Raw genomic sequence first — 19,150 nt, 5'->3', positions numbered from 1 at the left:
TGCTCCTAAATCCAATTAAAAATACTCAGTGTCCTGTAGTTGTGAAATTACCCTATTAAGTGTACCATACATACATTTTGCTTTAGTTCCTAGAGATAAAATCCAAACTAGATAGAATTTCTCATACTTGAAATAGAAATACTTGGCGAGATCTTTGGATTTAAATATAAAATACATTGGTGCTTTCATCTAATCATAGACTCAGAAGACGGAATAAAACTTCTAGTGGCCAACCATAATAAACCACCACCGCAATTCAAGTTTTCCAAATATTTGGGGTGTTTGGAATCAAAGGTTAATTTTATTGAAAATGCATGTAATTGATCCAAGAAATGACAGTTTAAAAATCTAAGCATTAAACCATCTGAGAATAACTCAAGCCATCTGAAAAGAATGAGTACTTTCAATACAATTCGCACTTTAAATTTTCATAGAAGTTATTTCATAAAAGTTATTTCCATATAAAACATTTTATTAAACAATCTTTCTTTCTGGAAAGACTTCAGAAATCAAAGCTCTTTTTTTCCATAAATAACATCTCTGACTTGCTATATTACTAGAAGTAGTTCATGCATATATGTATATTGCAATATATGCATATATATTACAGTATTTTACCTAACCAAACCTGAAACCAATAAAAATACCCTATCAGTTGCCTAGTCATGACAGAAGTAGAAGAGCTACAACTTGGTAAGAAGGAAGGAATTAATATTTAGCCCAACTGCTCTGGGAACTTGATATATAAACAGCTGACACTTGAACAACCCAGGTTTGAACTGCACTGGTCCACTTACACCTGGATTTTTTCAGTATACTAGAAAATTGTTTGGAGATTTGTGACAATTTGAAAAAACTCAGACAAACCATGTAGCCTACAAATATCAAAAGAAAAAGAGGAAAGCATATCAAGAGTGCATAAAGTATTCATAGACACTGTCCTTACATAGGCATAAGGTGAGTGGTATTTAACATAAACTTATGTGTTAGTTTTCTTACTGTTTTATAACTTTGCTTTCAAGGAATTACATTACAGTACAATATGACTCTCTCTCTCTCTCTTTCTCATGATTGCAGAAACTGCATACCAGACTATCACAACAAGTAAGTGGATTTTTTAATGTAACAGTGTTTCTAACACTATATCATGAATATGACTGTAATACTGTATGTCATAAAAATTGTATAATGATTTACTCACTAGTGTTTAGGCTTGGCAACTGTAAAGCAATCCTAGTGCTATTTTTTGTTATCATTGCATGAATGTGAAAGGGTTAAATCTCTCAGTCGTATCCGACTCTTCAATCCCACAGACTATAGCCCACCAGACTCCTCTGTCCATGGGGTTTTCCAGGCAAGAATACTGGAGTGGGTGGGTTGCCGTTCCCTCCTCCAGGGGATCTTCCCAACCCAGGGATCAAACCCAGGTCTCCTGCACTGCAGGCTGATTCTTTACCAACTGAGCCACCAGGGAAACCCAATGCATGACTACATCTAAATAAATATGAATTTCTTTTTCACATTACCTTCTGAATTTGATGTCTAGCATTAGGAATATGTATACTATCCATGGTGGTTTGTATCATGTGAGATAATATTGATGTACACACTGATAGACAGATGATCTATCTTGTAAATGGATGATGTAAACTTATGGTATCAATAAATACAGTACAGTACTGTAAATGTATTTTTCTCTTCCTTATGATTTTAACATTTTCTTTTCTAACTTCCTTTATTGTAAGAATATAGTGTATAACACATATAACACACAAAATATTTGCTAATCAACTATTTGTGTTATCAGTAAGGCTTCTGGTCAATAGTAAGCTATTAACAGTTAGTTTTGGCAAAGTAAAGTTATATGCAGATTTTCAACTGCATGAGGAGTCAGCACTCCTAACCCTTGCATTGCTCAAGGGTCAACTGCATCCTATATTTCAAAAGAAAATAGTAATTTTGTGATTTTTTTCAAAGAAAAGAACTGTACAACTCTTCTTTCTTTCTCTCCTAGACAGATATTTTCTGTCTATTTTCTGCCACCAACTTATTCCTGTCAAAATTCTGATGAGATCCTCAAGCCAACTGCAAACCCAGACATTTTAGTACTGCTACCTTTAATCTATAATGCCTTTAACATCTGCAAATACATGGATGGCCAAACAGAAGGTGCCTGAATGTATTATAAAGAAACTTGACTACTCCAAAGATAACATATATATTATTTACTTCCAGTTAATAGCTGTCTTAAACTTCAGTGTTCTGTAAAATTAATTTTTTTTTAAACAGACTCCTATCATTAGCCTTGATTCTTTGGGATTGCTAACATTTTGAAAAATATCCCTCATCTGTCATTATAAATTATTTATCTCCAAAGATATAGACCCACCTTACTATTGATCTCTCAAGGGTCTTGATCCAGTAGAAAATTCATGCACAAAATTCTGAATTTAAAGCTAGAAGGAATCTAGAGAATCATGAATAGTTATCTTATGGAAAATATTACTGACGTGAAGCAGAAGACGGTGACTCACCCAACACCACACGGGATGTTGGTAGGAAACCAAAAGAGCAGATAGGTCCAAATACCCTCCAAGACCTGTGTGCCAAGTGAGGGCAACGCCTAAGCACAAGGCACCTGAAATGTAACAATGCATCAGGTTTGGACAGTTTCCATAAACTGTGGTCACCTAGCAACCAATGTATGGAGGCTGAGGTTTGAAAAGAACACGATCCTCAACAAACGCCATCTGTGGGACAAATGGGCCAAGAAAGAGGACACAGGAAGTCCAAGGGCACGAAATGTAAAACAAAGGAAAAACTAAATAAACAGAACAAAAGCTTCGCAGGAAGAATAGAAACAGAAGAGACACTAAATCTATACGGAGATCACAAAAAATACTTTCCTTGAGCAAAAGACTCTAAACCTGATTTCAATGATAATTCCAGATAAGAGAATCTGTTTATGCCCATTTTCTTACAGAGACAAATCTAGTTTTGAAGAAAATTTATTACTTACCAAGCCTGCTATAGGTGTGGACAATCTGTTGATCTTCTTAATGACCCCAGGTTTCAGTTTATTAATTAAACTGAAAGTAAAGAAAGAAACAACACATGCGGTTACAAGAAAGCCAACATTAGTTTCACATTCTTTACAACATTTTCAAAAAACATACATGTCACTCATCCATTTCCAGTATTTTCTTCAGGCCCAAGAAAAAACAACCAATCAAGAAAATACACCAAGAAACAAAAACCAGCACTGTCAACAATAGTGAATAGGTCTCTAAGACCATATAAACACACTTCTACACTGAAGAACATGTCCTTAAAAATAGTTCCACATTTGTTAATGAAAGGTAATATTTGATTCTGTTTTAACAGTTTATGAATCCCTTCCATTATAGTTTAGTTCTCTTCAACCTAAGAATACCTTTTTCTATTAATCATTTGTACTGATTTTTTTCTCAAACTTATCCATGTTTTAAAAGGTAGCTACGCATGCATCCATTTTCCCCCAAATTACCCTGCCATCCAGGCCATCAGATAACATTGGGACAGATGGATATGTGTGTATATATGGCTGGGTCCCTTTGTTGTTCACCTGAAACTGTCACATTGTTAATTGGCTCTGCTGCTGCTAAGTCACTTCAGTCGTGTCCGACTCTGTGCAACCCCATAGACGGCAGCCCACCAGGCTCCGCCATCCCTGGGATTCTCCAGGCAAGAATACTGGAGTAGGTTGCCATTGCCTTCTCCAATGCATGAAAGTGAAAAGTGAAAGTGAAGTCGCTCAGTCGTGTCCGACTCTTAGCGACCCCATGGTCTGCAGCCCACCAGGCTCCTCCATCCATGGGATTTGCCAGGCAAGAGTACTGGGGTGGGGTGCCATTGCCTCTACCTCAATACAAAACACAAACTTTAAAAAATGGGGGGAAAAAGTTGCCTAAAGTAAATGGAAGCTACCAGTCAATGTCTAAATAAAGGATAAATTTCAACCCCAAATGGGCATATTCACTAATACCTTAAAATATAGTTGCCTTAATTATATATTTTATTTAAAATACATTTGCTGTATAATTTTTACATAAGGAAAATTCACAGGAATTTCCCAAACAGAGCTCAATTTCAGCTGCTAATTACAATACTGATGAACAAATTCAGTTGTTATCTGTTGCTGCTGCTGCTGCTGCTGCTGCTGCGGCTGCTAAGTCGCTTCAGTCATGTCCGACTCTGTGCGATCCCATAGACGGAAGCCCACAGACAGAAGACCACCAGGCTACCGTCCCTGGGATTCTCCAGGCAAGAACACTGGCGTGGGTTGCCATTTCCTTCTCCAATGCATGAAAGAGAAAAGTGAAAGTGAAGTCGCTCAGTCGTGTCCGACTCCTAGAGACCCCATGGACTGCAGCCCACCAGGCTCCTCCATCCATGGGATTTTCCAGGCAAGAGTACTGGAGTGGGGTGCCATTGCCTTCTCCTGTTATCTGTTTCCAAACCACTAATGAAACATTAAGAAGTGAAAATATATTACGTTGCTTTCATCACTGTTAATTCTAACATGTGCCAGGCGATTACCAATTCTGTACGGTGTTTTCAAATCTGAGCCTGATAATTACAATTTATAGGTATTTTGTTAAGCTATATTTCACATATATTTTTCTTGAGTATACACTGTCTCTAATGAAAGAATATTCTAGAATATAAAATATTAATATTTTATTATTAAAAAATAAATTTTAAAAATAAATAAGTAGCTTAAAAACAATGTTTGTTTGTTTTGCCAGATTTAAAGGGTGCAATGGAATTCATTCGAACAACCAACTAGTAGCCACTGGTAACTCATTCAAGGCTATGATTGCTTTATTATCACCACAGAATGACTGGGTAAAAATTTAAATCCATCAGAATGCACCCAAATAGGGTAACAGTTACCTCAGAATCTAACATTGAAAAGGTTTCTGTTGTTACAGAATCTGCAAAGATATCTGTAAGTCTCCAGATTCTGAAACATTTTTAAAACCCAGCTTTGACACCTAAAATTTAAGAGTACAATTTGGGGTTCTAAATCTAGATTTTTGTGACTTCTATTTTTTTGTTGCAGTGCTCTGATAACAGTGTCAAGCCATGTAGAAATTTAATACTATAATAGTGCTTTTCTACTATGGCTGCCTGTTTAATCAATCATTAATCACTGCCAGGAAACTAAATTTGAAACAGTGATTTTTCTATTCAATAATGCTGCCACAAAAAAAAAAAAATTTCTTTATTCTTTAACAGAGCTCCAAAATGGAAGCAAATATAGGAGAAACAATCAAACATTCTGCATTTACTGGTCTCCCCTTCACAATGGGCAACAGAAAAAAAAAAAAATCTGACACTTGTGGAATGTCACTCCTTCAACATTCCAGAGATTTATATATACACTTGAGTGTGCTAAAAATAAAAAAAGACAAAAGTCTCAATTTAATGACCTTCAGAATGTTGTTCGACAGGATTCAAAATTACAAAACAGTGGCTTATGAAGACTTAGTCTGGTGAACAAAAGCTGTTTTTCTGTTTTCATACTTTCTTCACACAAAGATCTTTAGACAACTTAACACAGATGGCAGAACCACCCTTCGACTATAAGCATTTCCTAGAACTGTTCCTCTTTGACTCCTCATTTCTTATTTGTGCACTGAAAACCATGTAGGAAGGAAGGCTTTCTCCCTTCATGGTCACAATATTTTTCTTTAATCACTAGCTGAAAAGCTAGAAAAGAGTTGAGCAAGTTTATAAGAAATGACAACTCCAATTTAATTCTTGTAGTTGTTCCCTACGAAGCAAGTATTTCTTGAATTCTATGACTGGTGGCTTTTTGCAATGCACAGTACTAACACTGAAACATCACTTAACAGAAACATAATTCTAGCACAGTGTCAATCAAGAAAGTCACAGTAGTTGATCTCTAGTTTGGCATGGACTTTCCTCCAGGAACTTGACTCTTAAAGTGTAATCTTTCTGAGATATAAAAAGTTAGACACCAATATGAGCTGGGGCAACTTATAAAATGTCAGGGAAGTCTGACATCAGTTGTCCTTATTAAAGGAACAGAGTCATAACTTCCTCCTCCACCCATTTGAGTCACTGGTGACATTGGCCAGAATAGTCCATTTACCTGTTTATGTCACTTACCATTTTTGTATTACTGTGTTAGTAATATCAAGAGAATTTTTTAAGACAGTTTCTAGAATGGATGATAACACAGCCTGTTCTCAGTTAAGTCAATGGAAGGAAGAAAGAAGTAGAAGTAAAGGAAAATAGCACAGATAAATGATGTCTCCCAATAATGAGTTAATGGACTCCTCCCTCAGAAAATTTCAGAGCTATTACTCAGCAATAACATACACCCAGTGGATTGGCGTCTTCCACTCCTGAGCATCCGCATATGTGTACAACATGGACATAACCACAAGGAAAAACAACACTCTGGATAACCTGCGAACTACCTCTAAAATATGGTGTCACTAGAGGAAAATGCAGTTTTACTTTGTCAACTGTGAAAATGTTAAGTGTCAGTTCTAAGCACTAGAGTATGGAGATAATTCTCATACAGTTTCAGTAAAAAGCAAGCATCCAATCTGATTATGTTTGTTTGCAATTATTTTTATATACAACTAAAGGAAGAACTTCCAGGGTATTTCTTCTGGGGCGAAAAATAGGTTTCATGAAATTTAAACTTCTGTGAAATTTAAGTCTATCTAAATGAATAGGGAGGGCATAGTCTTCAGTTCAGTTCAGTTCAGTCGCTCAGTCATGTCCGACTCTTTGCGACCCCATGAATCACAGCACGCCAGGCCTCCCTGTCCATCACCAACTCCAGGAGTTCACTCAGACTCACTTCCATCGAGTCAGTGATGCCATCCAGCCATCTCATCCTCTGTCGTCCCCTTCTCCTCCTGCCCCCAATCCCTCCTAGCATCAGAGTCTTTTCTAATGAGTCAACTCTTCGCATGAGGTGGCCAAAGTACTGGAGTTTCAGCTTTAGCATCATTCCTTCCAAAGAAATCCCAGGGCTGATCTTCAGAATGGACTGGTTGGTGCCACATGAGAGGATACTACTCTCTTTCACAGATAGAGTTTCTTTGCATAACAGTGTTAGTCACTCAGTCATTGGAGTCCACCAGGCTCCTTTGCCCACAGAATTCTCCAGGCAAGAATACTGGAGTGGGGAGCCATTCCCTTTTCCAGGGGATCTTCCAGAACCCAAGGATAGAACCTCGGTCTTCTGCATTGCAAGCAGATTCTTTATTGACTGAGCCACCAGGGAAGCCCCTTTGCATAATCAGATCAGATCAGATCAGTCGCTCAGTCGTGTCCGACTCTTTGCGACCCCATGAATAGTAGCACGCCAGGCCTCCCTGTCCATCACCAACTCCCGGAGTTCACCCAGACTCACGTCCATCGAGTCAGTGATGCCATCCAGCCATCTCATCCTCTGTCGTCTCCTTCTCCTTCTGCCCCCAATCCCTCCCAGCATTAGAGTCTTTTCCAGTGAGTCAACTCTTCGCATGAGGTGGCCAAAGTACTGGAGTTTCAGCTTTAGCATCATTCCTTCTTTAATTATACATGTGGAATTCCTAAAGGCAACACTGACTCCAGGTCACTGGCTGTATTCAGGAACCAAATAACATGCTAACCTTCAAGCTACCTCTGTGCACAAGGAACAACAGGCAGTCAAGGGATCGCTTTATTTCCCTGCACCCCTCTTATCCCACCCCTCTAATCCTAGGTAGAATCATACCACAACTCCCCAAGCTTTCATCAAGCCATGGCATAAATATGGCCATGTGCTTTGCTGGCATACCAGAGATTTGCTCTTTGGGGAAGATGAAAACCAGAACACCTAGAGGTAAAACTAGGAAACAACTATTCACTTTCTATCTCCCAAGACAGAACACTCCCACGAAAAGGCATGACTCCGCTCTTTCCTCTAGTTTTACCTACTGCTTTTCCTCCTCCTCCCCAAAACGTACCGCTCCCTCCTTCTAAGGAGCTGACTTACAGAACAGATGTGAGGAAGTTGCCTCTGTTCAGAAACCTCGCCACCAGTGAATGTGACCTGACTTTAAACATAAAAGTCATAGGTGACACTCCCAAGAAAACTGCACACAGAGCTCAACGTGGCGTCTGGCTCAGTTATTACAGGCTTTCAAGAGAACTAGAACGTGATGCCCTGTCTCTTGGACTCCAGGAACTAGCTCCAAATGCCAAACCTCATTTCCCTTTTATTGGAAAGTTCTCAGGCAGAGGTAGAAAATCGAGAGGCATCTTTTGACTTCCTATTTCCAAAGATTTTTCCAAATGTATTAGAAAGACTGACATCAAAGAGCATATCAATGCAATGAGAATGAACTTCTTAACCTTCAAGTATTTGGTCAGTCGTTCACACATACATATTTCTAATCTTTCTGTTGGCTACATTTTCTAAATATATATCCCCATATGAGTCAAACTTTTCCTATCAGTATGCAAAATATTTGTTTAAAAGATATAATAAAAACATTACATATTCCTTGACAATTAAGGAGCAATGCCCTGTTTTATGTGTTACACATCACTTAATCACTTGCCTAGGTTTCTTCTAGATGCAGACTGTGCTCAACAAACAGGTGTCAACTAGAGACAGAGCAGCCAAGCAGTGAAGGTGCTAAGAGGACACAAAGATGTCCTCTCACTCCCAACACATCTCCTAGGACTTGTCGAGGGACCTGGCATCATCAAGTATTTTATAAATCCACAGTCTAACTTCAAACACAGAAATTTTTCTGTGAATGATTCAAAACTTCTATCTTCTTAGACAGCTTAGAAAAACTTCTTAGAAAGCTTCTTAAAAGCTCAGAAAAACTTTTTTAGTTTCACTCAAATGCTAAAAATGATTTTGTGCTTTTTCCAAACAGGACACCTCCCCTTTATTATTTTCTCTGTTGCCAGATGAGTTAAACCGCATTGTTCTCTCCCAATCGTCAAATGCTGTTCAAGAGCGTAAGCTATCAGTTACATTAATTTAGAGTGGCTACCTTGAGTAAATTTCTTACCAAGACTTTTAATTCATTATCTCCAGCTAAATTCAAAAATTGTGATGTTTTAAAAATAAAAAGCACCTTGAGGAGTAATCACACATTCGTGGCAAAGTAATAAGTATATACAATTTAACATTTTTAAGTTAAAAGGCATTCAATACAAAATTCTATGATCACTTTAGTATTTTCAAAGACTGTTAGTAAAGTTAATATAACTTTAATTTCTAGAATTCCTGTGGTAGTAATTTTGAAAACTGCTGAGTCTGCATAGAGTACAAAGAAATCGTTAACAATACATGCTAAGATGGCAAATTTCATGGAGCAGCAAGAAGCGAGTACCAATGCAACTGATAATCATCATTTCAGGGTGACAGGACTTTCTTTTCAGCCTCACTGTGATGCCTGAAGCATCCTCAAGTGAGCCTGGCAAAGCTTGAGCCTTCTGAGAGCAGAGTCCTCTTATTTTTGGTGAACTCAACAGAGCACTAATGGATCTCACTGAGTGACAGGACATTTGCCAGTACCACAGTGATAGCAACAGGTGTCTACAGGAGGACTCTGGGTTCCCGTACAGGTTCTGTATTAAGTAACATCACAAATTCTGCTCTTCCCTTTATGTCAATCAGAGGATTGTCATAGTCAAACTTAGGTTTCTTCCAGTGTTTGCCTCTGTAAAAATGCCTGGATGTGTCTGTATGTATATCTTTATTCATGCTGCTTATCATTCCTTACATTCTGTTTCAAGATGAAATCATCAGTGTCAAGCTGTTGGTATTGTCTGTGTGTGTGTGCTTAGTCGTTCAGCTGTGTCTGACTCTTTGTGACTCCACGGACTGTAGCCCACAGGCTCCTCTGTCCATGCGGATTCTTTAGGCAAGAATGCTGCAGTGGGTTGCCATGCCCTGCTCCAGGGGATCTTCCCAACTGAGGGATCAAACCCAGGTCTCCCACCTTGCAGGTGGATTCTTTACTGTCTGAGTCACCAGGGAAGCCACCGGGAATGGTCTAGAAAGGAATCTGGTAATATGAATCAATTTACTTTGGCATCAGCAGGCGGCACTCCTGTGCCCACCCGATGGCGTGAAGGACAGCCACAGTTTCCCGGTGCCTGTCAGCTCCTCACTGCATCATCTCCCCAAGTGCTATGGCTTTTATGAGCACTGCTTGTCAGGGATGTAAAAGTTGTACCAATGTTTTATGTACCACGTTTTAGATATTGAAGCTCTTTTTAATATTTCCCACTATGAAGAGTCTTTATGGATATCTTCTTCCCCATGCCCACCAACAGTACACAAGAGTTTCTCAAATCATATAGTTTACCATTACATTTTCAACATACAAACTGAAAGTCTCACACACTTCTCTAAACAATAAACCATGTTCTAAACTTTTTCACTACTGCTTTATCCCACAGTTCTTATCTGACTTTCTGACTGATGACTGTCAGTATGTAAAAATTTTAGAGATCAAGTCTCTCATATAGGCAATGACTCTACTTTTTAACTGATGTGATACCATTATCCATTATATGCTTGCCCTTTTTGCAATATTCAGTTCCCTTTAACACTTCTCATTGCACAGACCAGAATTCCTATACTTTCAACATTTACTAGCCAACACATGTGTTTCCATTTACCTACTTGAGAGCCTTCAATGTATCAAAAAACTACTTCAAAAATAACCTCTCTCTGATCAAATCTAATATAAACTGTTTATATCATATACATTTAGCACATACATTACTCCCATTTATTTTCAGTAGAACAGCAGTCTCATTTTTTACCTCAGAGGCCCTACATTGACATGTTATATGCCCTCCCCTTAGTAATTTATATTTAGGGTGAGAAAGCCCTGTAGATGGTACATGCAAGTTCATGAAACAGGACCAAAGCTTTCAACCTTCAAGTTTGAGGTCACAATGTTTTAAAAACTCCTGAAAAATTTGCAGTCCATCTGTATAATACAACTACCATTTGTTGTTCAGTCACTCAGTCAAGTCCGACTGTTTGAGACCCCATAGACTGCAGCACACCAGGCTTCCCTGTCTTTCACCAACTCCTGGAGCTTGCTCAAACTCATGTCCACTGAGTTGGTGATGCCATTCAACCTTCACGTCCTCTGTCGCTCCCTTCTCGTCCTGCCTTCAATCTTTCCCAGCATCAGAGTCTTTTCCAAAGAACTGATTCTTCGCATCAGGTGGCCAAAGTATTGGAGTTTCAGCTTCAGCATCAGTCCTTCCAATGAATATCCAGGATTGTTTTCCTTTAGGATTGACTGGTTTGATCTCTTTAAAGTCCAAGGGACTCTCAAGAGTCTTCTCCAACACCACAGTTCAAAAGCATCAATTCTTCAGCACTCAGCTTTCTTTATAGTCCAACTCTCATATCCATACATGACTACTGGAAAAATCACAGCTTTGACTAGACAGACTTTTGTCAGCAAAGTAATGTCTCTGCTTTTTAATATGCTGTCTAGGTTGGTCATAGCTTCTTTTCCAAGGAGCAAGCATCTTTTAATTTTATGGCTGCAGTCACCACCTGCAGTGATTTTGGAACTCAAGAAAATAAAGTTCTGTCACTGTCTCCATTGTTTCCTCATCTATTTGACATGAAGTGATGGGACCAGATGCCCTGATCTTAGCTTTTTGAATGCTGAGTTTTAAGCCACGTTTTTACTCTCTTCTTTCACTTTCATCAAGAGGCTCTTTAGTTCCTCTTCACCTTCTGCCATAAAGGTGGTGTCATCTGCATACCTAAGGTTATTGGTATTTCTCCTGGCAATTTGATTCCAGCTTGTGCTTCATCCAGCCCAGCATTTCGCATGATGTACTCTGCATATAAGTTAAATAAGCAGGGTGACAATATACACCCTTGACGTACTCTTTTTCCTATTTGGAACCAGTCTGTTGTTCCATTTCCAGTTCTAACTATTGCTTCTTGACCTGCATACAGGTTTCGCAGGAGGCAGGTAAGGTGGTCTGGTATTCCCATCTTCTTAAGAATTTTCCACAGAAAAACTGACTACCATTACAGAAGTCAAGTTTTTAATTGACATTTACCAAGTCTACCTTCAACTGTAAAAACTAATTTAAAAAAAAAATATGTTTTGCTATATGTGGAAATAAGTTATAGAAAAAATAACTGTGAAGCTTAAAAAGAGAGCACAAAGATAGCGACTGTAAAACACTACCATGAAGAGAAGGCAGTTAATTATCTTTATGAACTTGAAGGATTCCCAATACTTGCATCTCTGTTTGCCTGTATGTGGGTGCTAAGTTGCTTCAGTCATGTTCAACTCTTGGTGACCCCATGGACCATGGCCTGCCAGGCTCCTCTGTCCATGGGATTCTCCAGGCAAGAATATTGGAGTAGGTTGCCATGGCCTTCTCCATGGGATCTTCCCAACTCAGGGATCGAACCCACATTTCTTCATGTCTCCTGCATGTGCAGGCAGGTTCTTTACCACTGGTGCCACTGGGAAGCCCTTGCTTGTTTACTATTGGGTTATCAAATAGTATAGAAACTTCAAAACTTGTATTACTTTAAGTGAAAACAAATAGTTCTTATTACTTAAATTTTAAATGGCTATAATATAGATCAGGGTCAACAGGTTGGTGAGCTGGAGAGTTGTATGAATGCAACTGTCCTCAGGAAATTCAAAACAGAAAGAGCTGTAAGAATAAAAGCCTTCACTCTTGCGGATGGGCATTATACGGAGCCCCGCACAGAAACCCCAAGAACCCTCTGATGTCACTTTCACTCAACACGTGCATGTCTCCAACTCTAACAGAGGAAAGAGCTCTCTCACATGAATGAAGTGGCCAGGTTCTCTTCTCGTCTGATGTTTTAAAACAATCACCTGAGTAGCGTTTTAAAACAATCACCTGAGTAGCCCATAGTACATTCACAGGAGTATTTTTTAATCATTTTTTCCTTCTTCTTTTGAAAGCATCTTCAACAGAATCTTAGATCATTTCAGGAAGACAGGATAGTATTCACACAGCAGATATAAACAAAAATAGGATTTCTCAAACTAATAGGTGAATGTTTATTTGCTCCACTCTTTCCAAGCTGCAAATCAGGGAAAGGAAGGCCTGGTGACAGTATGAGAAGAGTTTGCTCAACAATGTGAGCCATGAGTTCAAAAAGGCATCAATGTCTGAGTGGCTAACTTGGGATGGAGTAAAGACTTGGCATAATTCCAGAGATGGGAAGTACAGACTGACTAAATAGAGACACACCCAGTAAGATTACCTTCAAATACATCTTCTTACTTCATAAGGATCATAAAGAATGTTTTCATTTAAATATTTCCAAGATTGCTATCACAAGATGACTATGAAATTACTCACATCACTAGCTGGATATGCCCCAACTAAATATATTTAGAGAAGAGAAATAATACTGCAGAACCATGGAGCAAGACCAGATTGTGAATATTTTTAAGTATATAGTAAAGGAGTCTTCATGAACTCTAATAAACACTGAAGAGAGGAGACAGATGAATGGATACTATGAATAAAATTCATAGAAAATTATAACAAGGAGCTGACATCACCTTTTAGACTCCTGTCAATCCTTTTACTAATTAGAAAATCCCTCAAATTAGATTTTGTTCCCATTTCACTGTTTAATAAAGCCAAGAGAGATTACATGCCAAAGGCATACAGTAAAATGATTACTACAACAGACTTTAACCAGGGAAGTATTCTTTAGCCCTCCACTGATTAGATTCCACAGTCAATCATATTAAATGATACTAAAATGATTTACAGAAGACACTAACTTCAATAGCCACTCAGATTAAAAAGCAATAAATGCACATAACTACCTTCATTATTCAGATGTGTATCTTGTCTGAAACCTCAGTGCAGCGTTTATACCCAGTTAAAACTATCTGAAATGTCAGTACACTGCCAGTTGGGAAAAAACTATAATGAGCTCATTTCCTCCAACTCCTGACTTTGATATTCCAGAATGCCAGTTCAAACTACTACTAAAGCATAAAAGGCTGCTGACATTGCTAGATAAAATAGTAAGAAAACTCTTTAATGGTGATAATGAACTAGGATGTCTAGAGATTTTTAAAGAGGCAATATGCAGACCCTATATTTCACAAGAATTGGTCATTTTTCTGGCAATGAACTAAATAGAAGTCAGCCTTTTCTTATAGAATATTTTTAAAATCTGAATTTATTCTTTAAATCATATTTCAGCTAAGACTTGATATCTCAGATGGGTAAAATATTCGCAGAGACAGACAGTCTAATATATTTTGTTGCTGTTGTTTAGTCACTCAGTCGTGTCCGACTCTTTTGCAACCCCATGGACTATAGCCCACCAGGCTCCTCTGTCCATGGGATTCTCCAGGCAAGAATACTGGAGTAACTTGCCATTTCCATCTCCAGGGGATCTTCTTGACCCAGGAATTGAACCCACATTTCCTGCACTGGAAAGGGGATTCTTTACCACTGAGCCACCTGGGAAGTCCCTGCTATATTTACCACTAATTTAAAAGTCAAGGTTTATAATACCAGACTTCTGAGCGGCAGGTTTTACTTTCCTCTTAGAAATTACAACTATTCAGGATGATGGGATCAAATAATGATGCTTAACATTTAGCAGACCAACCAGCTAGGCTTTTCTTTAGTTATAAATTTATACAGAATATAATTACCTGGACTTTTTATCTGCTGCTGCTGCTAAGTCACTTCAATCGTGTCCGACTCTGTGCGACCCCACAGACAGCAGCCCACCAGGCTCCGCCGTCCCTGGGATTCTCCAGGCAAAAATACTGGAGTTGGTTGCCATTTCCTTCTCCAATGCATGAAAGTGAAAAGTGAAAGTGAAGTCGCTCAGTCGTGTCCGACTCCTAGCGACCCCATGGACTGCAGCCTCCCAGGCTCCTCTGCCCATGGGATTTTCCAGGCAAGAGTACTGGAGTGGGTTGTCATTGCCTTCTCCGAGGACTTTTTATCTACCCTGGATCTATTAGGTTAAAATGCATTCATTAACCAGGGTTATAAACAATGAAATTCACCAGGAAGAGTTTTGGGTTTTTTTTTTTAATACAAACATCATGTAGTACTTTGGGATCTCATCTTAAACTAAAATTGATGATTAACACAGTTAAATATTTACTTATACTACTTTGGGGAATATTCATTTAAGGAATGCTGCTGCTAAGTCGCTTCAGTCGTGTCCGACTCTGTGCAGCCCCATAGACGGCAGCCCAGCAGGCCCTGCCGTCCCTGGGATCCTCCAGGCAAGAACACTGGAGTGGGTTGCCATTTCCTTCTCCAATGCATGAAAGTGAAAAGTGAAAGTGAAGTCACTCAGTCGTGACCAACTCTTAGTGGCCCCATTTAAGGAATACTGGGTACTAAGTAGATTGACTACTTATTTGGTAATGTACAAAATCCCAAATTGATGTTACTTAATTAGGAAACAAAGAATGAGCTTCTGGAGGCTGTGAATTTAAATGACATTTTAAAAAACCAATGTATCTGTCTCTAAACATGCATCCAAATGTTTGCTGTGGCCATGAAGGTAGAACCATGTATTTAACCTAACAATGCTGCTTGTCATCAAAATATTTTTTTTTAATCAACTCTTAATATCCTCACTGGTGACAATCTACTCAAATTGGATATATTTTTTGGAAATCACCTCAAGTAAATCAGAGCCCAGGCTGGTACATAAATTGCATTTTAAATAAAACACTTAAGTGTCACTGCTGCTGCTGCTGCTGCTAAGTCGCTTTCAGTCGTGTCTGACTCTGTGTGACCTCATAGACGGCAGCCCACCAGGCTCCTCCGTCCCTGGGCAATAACACTGGAGTGGGTTGCCATTTCCTTCTCCAAGGCATGACAGTGAAAAGTGAAAGTGAAGTCGCTCAGTCGTGCCCGACTCTTAGCGACCCCATGGACTGCAGCCTACCAGGCTCCTCCGGCCATGGGATTTTCCAGGCAAGAGTACTGGAGTGGGGTGCCATTGCCTTCTCCGTTAGGTGTCACTACAAGTATGTTTAATGACCTAGTTCTGGAAAGTGATGCCCCCAAAAGGGAGATCCCTTAAAGTGTTGAGTAATAACTCATCACTGGAACTATAAAACCATGAAGTGACCTCTTTGAAAAGATCACCCATTTGGGTTGTTAGACGTGCATTCCTAAGTCTAAAAACACCTCTGTGCTCCATAGGTCTGCCTCCTACATAAACCGAACTACCCCAATCCTGACTTACAGGGCTTGCAATTGACATCAAAGTTATTTTTGTAGCAAGCTTCTAAATAGTGTATACTCATAGCTAAGGTTTCAGATCACATGTATCTAACAGTCATTTTTTTCCCTCCATCTTCTGAACACATTAAAATATATATAATTTGCAAACCAAGATAAAGTAATTTCCTTTGAATGATCAACTGAGCTGACCACATAGCCTACCAAGATTAAACACTATTTGGCTACAATAACTCTAAATGTGGCATCAGAAAAGGACAAGAAACCTCCCTTAAACTTTCCTTGTGGCCCTTGTTCATATAACTGTCCTACTCTCTATTATGTAGAATTGCATGAAATGGACATTTTCTGTAGGTCATTGACGGTTGAATATCAACACTTAATAAGGTTCAACTTAACAACACTGCTCTAAGACAATGAAGTTTGAAACCTACCAACAGAGTGGATGAGAGAGAGACTTTTATCTTCATGGCCATCTACCTAGTAACAACTTGTATGTACATAAAGTTTGATAGTTTATAGAAACCTTGATATATGTATTGGGTTGGCATAAAAGTTTGTTTGGATTTTCTGTAAGATGTTATGGAAAACCCAAACAAACTTTTTGGCCAACCCAATATTATGGGAACTTTGTGAATTAGGTAGATCAGATGCTCTGATCTCTACTTTATAGACAAGAAAATAAGGCTCAGATATTGTCATTTGCTCAAATGTCTGAAAGTATGAAGCAAGGAATCAAACCTAGGCCATGTAACTCCTGATCCTTGCTGTAAACAACCTTCCTATAAAAGGATAAACAAAATCATCTAAGTCTGAGCACACACACTCCCAGTGCATGCTTGTGGACAGATTCCATAAATACGTATGTCATAAGTGCCTAGATTGGAATACGTAAGTGCTTTCAAAAATGTTAGTACGTTCTTAAGTACATTCTTATACTTTATTTGCTCACATCTGCAATCTGCACCCTCACCCAGGAGTTCGTCCTTCCATTCCACAGCCTGCTTGCCCCTCACTCTCAAAGGTCACCACCTGGCAAATTGTACTCTGCCTCCATGGGGGAACAAAATATTACATTAAACAGACACTTTAGGCTCCATACCATCAATCATGGCACAAGCCTCTTAGGATAACCAAAGCTTCAGATGTGATTCTTAATAACATCATATTAAGTGAATGAATGGCTGGCCCATAACTCAAATTGACTGTGGTAATGTAATGACTCCACTTAAAAGTTCAAAGAAGAAACTTGCTAAACTCCAATACTTTGGCCACCTCATGCGAAGAGTTGACTCATTGGAAAAGACTCTGATGCTGGGAGGGATTGGGGGCAGGAGGAGAAGGGGACGACAGAGGATGAGATGGCTGGATGGCATCACCGACTTGATGGACGTGAGTCTCAGTGAACTCTGGGAGTTGGTGATGGACAGGGAGGCCTGGTGAGCTGCGATTCATGGGGTCGCAAAGAGTCAGACACGACTGAGCGACTGAACTGAACTGACTGAAAGTTGTTCTATAATCATCACTATGTACTGATGAAGGAAACAAGTTACATATTAACTTCTAAACCAGGCAACTCTATATATTAGAATACTCACAGCAAGTGAGAGCTGGTGCTATGTGATAAGGCTTTCTCCTCAACCATCCACCACTACTGGCCCATCAAGCAATAATAGAATCTTTCTTGTTTACTAATTTAAAATAATATATATTTCACTAATGCTATCTGTAGATACAGAGACCGATAACCCCTCCTACTATCTGGTACTGTGGGGTGTCGATTTGCAGGGATCAAATCTCACTTGTTACCAGGAAAACATGTCAGTGACTATAGTGGCCACGGAGTGGGGGATAAGACCCCTCATAACATGCACGTGTGCACACACACAGATACACACACACCTTTGCTTTTGAATTATTTTTTAAATGCTTTAAATACTTACTCACACAACAGAACACCATTCTCTAGAGAGGCTCGAAAATCCTTTGTTTCGAAATTCTTCTCTGTTACTGCCTGAAAGACAGATTTGGGGATTAATTTTCTCTTAATCAGGAATAATACACAAGTCAAATTCAGTATCAGATTAATTAATAGGCATCCAGAGTCATACTTAAAGAATGTGCAGATATCACCAAAAGTTGTTCCACATAGGAAATTGTACGTGCATTTCTATGTTACACAGAGAGTGGTTAACCACTTTAGTATGAACAAATATAAACAGAAAAAACCACAGCAAGTGTTCTCTATAATACAACCATTTTATGCAGGATAAACAAAACTTAGAAGCTTTATTTCTAGCATATTTTCTATTTTTAAAAAGCCTAAAAGCAACCTATGCTACTAATGGTAAATAAAACCAAATTAAGGTATAACCTTGAAATATCAACTATACACACACATCATTAATTTCAATTCCACTCTGAAATCCCTCAAGTTTCACTACAAAGATGTATAGCAGAGGGCTAATATGTTTAAGGATATGACTATACTTAAACATCCTCATGAAATGTCCCTGATTTGTGTAAAGAGCTATTTACTGTAATATCCTAAGAAGAAAATCATTAAATCCTGACACTGACAGACAACAGAGAGAGGGAATATGGTATATACTTTAAACAGACAAGTCCACACTTGGGGCTTTTATATATGAGCAGGCCATGCCTATGGTTACTAACAATGTTCTTCGTGAAACTGCTGAGAAAACGTCTACCAATTCTATCTTCCCCTGCCTTTTGAGGGTGAGTGGTTGGAGGAAAGGGGATCCCATAGAGAGAATGTTCAGTTGCTAAGTCACGTCTGACTCTTGAGACTCCATGGATGCAGCATGCCAGGCTTCCCTGTCCTTCG

The 19,150-nt window shown here is 38.9% G+C and overlaps 1 protein-coding gene across 12 annotated transcripts in view; it reads right to left on the bottom strand.

Moving 5' to 3' along the window:
* Nucleotides 1-19,150, bottom strand: part of LMO7 (LIM domain 7) — a 219,234-nt gene that overhangs the window by 126,777 nt on the left and 73,307 nt on the right. For all 12 annotated transcript variants that reach the window (XM_019971570.2, XM_019971569.2, XM_019971574.2 and 9 more), the window contains exons 2-3: nt 18,246-18,316; nt 3,020-3,089 (exon numbers count right to left, since the gene is read on the bottom strand). In XM_019971570.2, coding sequence (XP_019827129.2) covers nt 3,020-3,089; nt 18,246-18,316 — 141 coding nt within the window. The remainder of the gene's footprint in view (nt 1-3,019; nt 3,090-18,245; nt 18,317-19,150) is intronic.

The sequence above is a fragment of the Bos indicus genome, chromosome 12 (assembly GCF_029378745.1).
Source record: "Bos indicus isolate NIAB-ARS_2022 breed Sahiwal x Tharparkar chromosome 12, NIAB-ARS_B.indTharparkar_mat_pri_1.0, whole genome shotgun sequence".
NCBI lineage: Eukaryota > Metazoa > Chordata > Mammalia > Artiodactyla > Bovidae > Bos > Bos indicus.
This window is presented reverse-complemented; position numbering and strand designations above follow the sequence as displayed.